This window comes from Anopheles gambiae, chromosome 3, assembly GCF_943734735.2.
Source record: "Anopheles gambiae chromosome 3, idAnoGambNW_F1_1, whole genome shotgun sequence".
In the NCBI taxonomy this organism is placed as follows: Eukaryota; Metazoa; Arthropoda; class Insecta; order Diptera; family Culicidae; genus Anopheles; species Anopheles gambiae.
This window is the reverse complement of record NC_064602.1, coordinates 93,818,000-93,824,704: the sequence shown is the minus strand read 5'-3', so window position 1 is coordinate 93,824,704 and position 6,705 is coordinate 93,818,000. Positions and strand designations below refer to the sequence as shown.

The 6,705-nt window shown below is 44.4% G+C and overlaps 1 protein-coding gene across 2 annotated transcripts; it reads right to left on the bottom strand.

The window, feature by feature from the left end:
• Positions 1–259: 259 nt before the first annotated feature.
• LOC1280652 (neuronal membrane glycoprotein M6-a) lies at positions 260–6,659 on the bottom strand. 2 transcript variants are annotated; one of them, XM_061656986.1, is made up of 4 exons: positions 6,300–6,628; positions 4,903–5,229; positions 3,126–3,596; positions 260–3,052 (listed from the first exon to the last, which is right to left on the bottom strand). In XM_061656986.1, exons 1-4 carry the CDS (start codon positions 6,301–6,303, stop codon positions 2,775–2,777), a joined length of 1,080 nt encoding a protein of 359 aa, XP_061512970.1. In that variant the 5' UTR covers positions 6,304–6,628; the 3' UTR covers positions 260–2,774. The 2 variants fall into 2 exon arrangements, with proteins under 2 accessions (XP_061512970.1, XP_061512971.1); XM_061656987.1 differs by lacking the exon at positions 4,903–5,229 and having other exon boundaries at positions 6,300–6,659.
• Positions 6,660–6,705: the final 46 nt, after the last annotated feature.

Below are 6,705 nucleotides of genomic sequence, written 5' to 3'. Positions count from 1 at the left end.
TTTTTTATACTTTTAAACCTATTACCCCGGAAGAGAACAGTAATTTCAGCCTCATTTGTTTCACATGATTTCCCCATGCAAACCCTTGTCTGAGGGGTAGGACTTTGCGCCTTGGTAAATGTGAGCCGCAAAAGCAACATTTGAAATTTCCGTTGACATTCCAATAAGAATAGAAGTTGTATTTTTAATCTATATTAGCATTTTAGTTAAATATAAAAATAAACAAACACTTTATACCTTTAGAAAACTCAACACAGGCTTTTTTGCATGTAAAAATACAATTTTTATTCGACTGTATAAAACCATTAAACATAAAGGTGGCATGAATAAGGGGGAGAAAACGTGGTATTCCATCTACCAAAACCAAAAATCTAATGCTGTATAAATGTTTACACGATTATTTTGTTTTTTCTCCATTATAGTTCTTATTGTAATCGAAACGAAACGGGGTACATTATTTTGTTCCAAAATTGAAAAATAAAATTAAACCTTCCTTAACATTACTGCCAATAAATGTGGGGCGCCTTCTAACTCAACTGCTACATTGAACATTTCTTACTCACTATCAATAATAGAATGGTGTGAAGATGTTTTGAATTTTTGAAATTCAACCGTTTGTTTTTTTTAATCATATAAAAACTGTTTCAATGTTTACTTCTAAAACGACAAGGAAAGGAAAGGGAAACTAAATGGCCCACAATGGGCCTGGAAAGCGTAGCTAGATAGACGAAAGACAGACAAACAGACAGACAGATAGGGAATGAATACGTTGTGGAAAATGTTGTTTGGATTACATGAACGACGATTAAATACTGAATGAATACTGTAGCGCGGGAGGAACACTTACGAATTACAGTTGAAAAGGTGATTGTTCACAAGCATATATTCAAAAGGGGGGTTTGGCGCTGGACAAAAGTCCCGATCGTCGATCGATCGATCGATCGAGGAAGAGAATTGGAATGCGTATAAGTATAAGCTTTGTTGTAAATATTGGAATGCACACACGTGGCTAAATAAGCGTGATTTGTTTGGGATAAACATGTCACCGGCACACTATAATACAGCGGTTGTTTAGCGGAACAAGCGAATTGTGATTAAAAAAAAAAATAAAACGTCGGCTTAATCTACATTGGAGCTGGTAGAATACACGCGATGGCGATGAAGGGGGAAAAAAGCTACAAAAATGGAATTAAATCCACATTTCTGTATTTCCCCGCTCTTCGCTCTACACTCCTACAGCTTGTTTTCTTTTAGGGCGTAAGTTTGAGTCTTTTCATATCTTCAATTATCGGCCTTAATTCCTTCTGTTGTGTTTTCTAATTCTGTTTTCCACCGTTCTTATGAAACCACCGTGTTTTGTCGTTCGATTCGAGGAGATCACGCAAGCGACCCGAATACGGTACTCGCCTGCCATTGTGGGAGAACGGGGGGAATGTTATTTGTGTATAAAAAATAAGATTACCGTGCACTCTAAACACTCCATTCCACGCCCTAATATTGTGGGTCTCGAGCTGGACTTTGCTGTGCAGTGTTATTGCCCTTTCCTTTAACATTACTTTCAATCGATATAAAAAATATATATCCTTTCTCGTTCTTTCCCTAAGGCGCCTTCGCCAGGTTTTGTCTCACATTGCTTCACCTTTGTGCGTCGTTCTGTCGGGGTTTTTTTGGTGAGTTTTATCTCGCAATTATTGTTGTAACCATATTCTTCTGCCTTCTGCTCTCTCTCTGAGGTTATCACACTGGAATGTAGATTATTTTGTCTTTTTTGTCTTGCTCTTCAGAGGTAAAGCTGTGTTTAGTGTGTGTTCTAAGTTTGCTTCAACGCTGTAGAAATTGTGCCTTTTTTCCTTCAGTTTTAATCAACTCTATTAATGCCATAGTTTCATTGTTCAAGCACTTCACCAGTTTCCTTCTCATCGATATGTCTCTTCTTACCATTCCCATTCTTCAATTCTGTGCGTACACTTTATATGTGAATTACATCAAACGAGCAAAATGCCAACATTGAGCATACACTCTTGGGCACAAAACTGTTGGCAGTGCATTGTTATGTGCATCGATTTGTTGTGTGTTGCTTATTGTTACCTCGTCAGACTTTTCGGGGAGGGGGTTGTTAGAGTTCGTTTTGCTTGCTTGTGCATCGTGTTAATCGTGGAATCGTGTCGTTGTCACTTAACGCTACGCTGTACTATTACTACGCTCCATGCCAGGAGTATCTATACTGGGCAAATCGACGGGCAAGGGCTTATGTTTAAATCTTCTACTGCGCTGAACAAAAAAAAAAACAAGCGATAGCGATACGGTCAAACGAGAAAAGGAAATAGCATTTGGAAACTGGAAGCGCCTTGCATCGCGCTGGACGGAATGTGGAAAGTAAGTAAAGTATGTTGGACAACGCACCACAGCAATCTTTCTAATAAAAAAAGCGATCTGTGGGCAGTGTCTTGAGCTGTCCGAGGAAGAGTCTCCTAAATCTAAGCATCCACACAGTGGTGAATCAAATTTCGATTAGTGCGCTCGAACGCAGTGTTCCCGAGTTGCAAAACTTAACATTAACAGGGAAAGCAGGGAAATTATCAAATTTCTAACGGTTCGTTACGAGTGCCAACTAACGCAGAAGGAGCAAAAGGATGCAAGCGCGTGCTCAAACCGGACCAAATTTAAACGTAAGCCGCTCGTACAGCCGCACCATATCCGGTGGCCTTGTGGTGATGATGGTTTTGGGCCCACCCTCAGGTGCTGTGCTCAATGTAGATCTCCTGGGCCGTATCCTAGAACCGGTCCTTCGACGCCGCACTGTACTCCATCTCGGTCAGGTTCTGGATCTCCTGCAGTTCCTGGAACTTTTCGTGGTCGCGTATGTGCGCGTAGTTCGCCGCCAGGCACATCAGATAGTGCACGAAGCTGAGAATGATCAGCAGACAGGAGACGGTGGCGAGGATGAACATGATTTCACACTTTTCCACCCCATCCTTGCAGAACGCTTTCACCTTCGCCGGTTCGCAGATTTTCATATCCTCCTGCTTGACGCCATCGGGGAACATAAAGTCTAAAATGTGGAGGAAAACAGAAAGAAATGAATTAAAGAGCGATTCGGTGCGGGTTTTCCTAAAAGCACTTACAGAACTGCGTCAGATCGATGCAATCTCGATGCGTCTGTACGTTCGTGTTGGCGCACATGTTCCAGAACACGGTAAACACGAACGTCACGATCGACAGGAAGCAAAGGATCAGTATCCACGCAATGTTGAGCACGTACGAAATGGCCATAAAGACTGCACACGAGATGCGGCCGCCGACACGCGAGCCCCACGCCCGGTACACCTTATGCCGGGTGGCACCGGTCGCCAGGAAGCCCACGAACAGGATCATCAGCCCGAGCGCAGCCATCGACGCACCGATCACGACGAAGATGATCTGTACCGCTTCGATCCACGGCAGGCGCAGATGAAACACCTGATCGAGCATGATGATCGCGAGCGAGGTACCGCGGAACATGGTGCCGCAAAACACGCCGACTCCGATAAGGCACATGACCGTCGCGATCAGTGTCGCGTACGGTATTCGCGTTACGCATGACTTGCAGCAGCCGCCTGTGTAGGGTGGAACGCAAAACGCAGAGCGAATTAGCAAACGTGTTTTGGTTTGTGCAATGGAAACGGTTGCTGGTGAGTTGGCGTATGTTTTTAGATGCGTGTTAATTATTTACTCTGAAAACGGACAAATGAAACATAAAACGATACACAAATAAATGACAACTTGACACTAATTACCTACAAAATGAAAAGTATTTAAAAGAGCGATCGAAATTGGATTTTTCACATATTTGCGGTCTTGTTTGCTCTTTGTCTCATTCTAATTCGCTAATAATTACAATAAATGAATCAATTTACCAATTTCGCCTCCGGGCGACTGATAAAGAAAGATTGTTTGTACAATTAGCCATATCAGCAGGACATTGTATCAGTTATCAACCAAATATATTTTAATAAAGTGAACATTTGCCATTGATTGATACTTATGACAGCAAAATATGTTAAACCATCATTGCTACCAAAATGTGTGAGAAAATGTGTAGCAAGAAACACGGCCGTTAATCGATTTCATGCACCACCGCCAAAATCAACCCGCCTTGCTTCGACTGATACAAACGAAACACGTGTTGGTTCCGTTTTAAGGTTTGCGGAAAGCAATGGTCGGGTACGGTGCACCGGCGTGAGGTAAATAAATTTATGCGCTCCGCCCTGTTTAGCACGCAAGCGTTAATCGTTTGCGGCTGTATGGAGACCGGCATTTGAGGCGATTTTATCTTTGTTATGATTTCGGTCACCGCATGGACTCGATGACAAATGCTGCATGTTTTTCGTGCTTTCGTGCGGTCGTTCGTACTTAAACGCTCCTTGAGGCTGTGCTTTATGATGCTTCCCAAACATAAATTGTGTATCGAACGATGGCTTTGAAATGAATGATAATAAGCGGCTCATTTATCACATAAGCTGACGCTGTTGCGGTGCGGCCTAAAATATATGAGAAAATGAATTATTCCAACAAAGAAGTGATGATACATGAGTGGCTGATTGAACACAAAACATAGGGCGATAGGCGGACGAGGACACACACATATAATTGATGTTCTGGTGCACCAATGTAAATGATGAAATGGAGATTGTTCTCCTCTAATTGTCCTCTTCCCACATAAACCACACAGAGTTCCACGAAATGATCGGGGTGCATCGGTGCTGGTTGCAGATGGACGAGTGCACACACGACACAGATGAATCATCTGTGCCGCCCGGTTGGCGCGACGCCCCGTCCGCACAACAGCGAGTGCGCGGAGGAGAAGAAGCATTTGCGAGCGCACACGAAGCGACATCACCCCCGATCCGGGGGAGTAAATACCTTTCCGCGGTGGTTTGCCGTGCAGGGTCGTTTCCGAGTATCGATCCACCGATAAGTTGGAGCGATAAGGTATGCTTCGGCGCTGCAGGGCTCCCTGTTGCTGCTGCGGCAGCGTGTTGTAGGCACGTGTTAGCGCCCCATCGTCATCGAAGTTGGTCTCGAGCAGAAAATCGTCCCGTATCTGGCCGGTCGGCGTTCGGTTGCGATTGCTGGTCATGTTGTTGCTGGTGGCTGCGGGTAGGTCAGGTTGCGTTGTGGTGGGATGCTTCCGGTCCGAGTAGGCGGCGGTTCGGGCTGTCAACCGTCCGCTTACGGTTTGAACTGTAACTGCACACGTGTGTGTTGTGCGTACGTGAAGGGGTTGATGATTCACACAACAGAGAGACAGACACGGTCAAGTCAGGTGGGTATTGCTTTAGATATTTTTGTTTCCAAAATTTCTAACACACACACACACACTCATGCACCGCAATCTTGTTGTAATCAAAACGGTACACAAATGGAACGGTTCTAGCGTCTCATCTCCCGGTTCTAGCTCTCTCTCTTTCTCCTTTATACTACTTCTTCATCCAGCTTCAGAGCCAACTGCGACCTACTTTTATCTAGCCTCATTTGGGGGTTACACACGGGTTACGTAGTCACTTGTTTCTCGTCGCAACCATTAACAGTCGAATTAAACCGCTTAACGTAACCAGTCTGTTTCCGGTGACCTTAGCGGCCCCGGGGAGAGCACAACGTTTGTCGCCACACTAATTGAGCTGGAGGTACGTTAATTATCACACGCACACGCGCCACACACTTGTGGAACGTTGCTCGCCGTCGCTTTGAATACTACACCGTACAACTGTGATGCTCTGGATCAACCAACAACATTCCAACCGCTGCTTCGCTTTGCAACCCGTTCGTAGAAAAAATAAGGGTGGGGGATGATGATGTTGTTGAACACACTAACACTAGCGCATCTTCTAAACACTCTCAACAAGTGGGGGGTTTCCTAATCGTATTGAAACGCGATTGAATGGGGCTGTTTTGTTAAAGGGGCAGCGAACGCAAACTTTAATGAATTGCACTTCAATTGTTGTTTTTGAATTGTTACCTTTTGCTGTTGATTAAAAGCGCGTCCATTCAACGCACTGCCCTGCAGGAGAATAAGCGAAACCCCACCTTAACCGATTCGTCGTGTCTGCTGCACCCACTGTAGTAGTATTGGTGAGACACCCCAACCGTTTCTTTGTGGGGTAATACCTGTACCAACCATCGCGTCGAAGCCCTACGTCGAATCGCTTTATCTTATCTTACCAGATACGGGCGGATAAGGAAATTCGCTCAACATTTCCTAAAAGTCGTCCCTTCACAGACAGGTGCAAACTAAATGCGACACTGCACACAATACGTACCCATGGCGCGTTCGCTCCTTCGGAATGTGTTGTCTCTAACTGGGTGGGGAAACACGGGCTCTACACCCCTTTCTTTCTCTGGCCGTACGGGGAGATGCCTTTCACTCCCACGACGAGACGAACAAAAACGGGAACTGATGAGCCTTCCGTACGGGAAAAACGTTTCACTACACCACACTTTAACTGACTATTGGATAAGGAAGCAGATAGAGAATAGTTTTGTGTGGTTTTTATTCATAAAACATAATTATAAACAACAGAAAGGCGGAGCACAAAATCGCACGTAAACAATTTATGTTTTCTTTTCTTTCTTTTTTTGCTGCTGAACGCCAAGGTGGTTTGACAGTTGGAGGCTTTCTCTTTATGTCGATATGAACTGTCAAACGATGGACGGTTATTTGTCTTT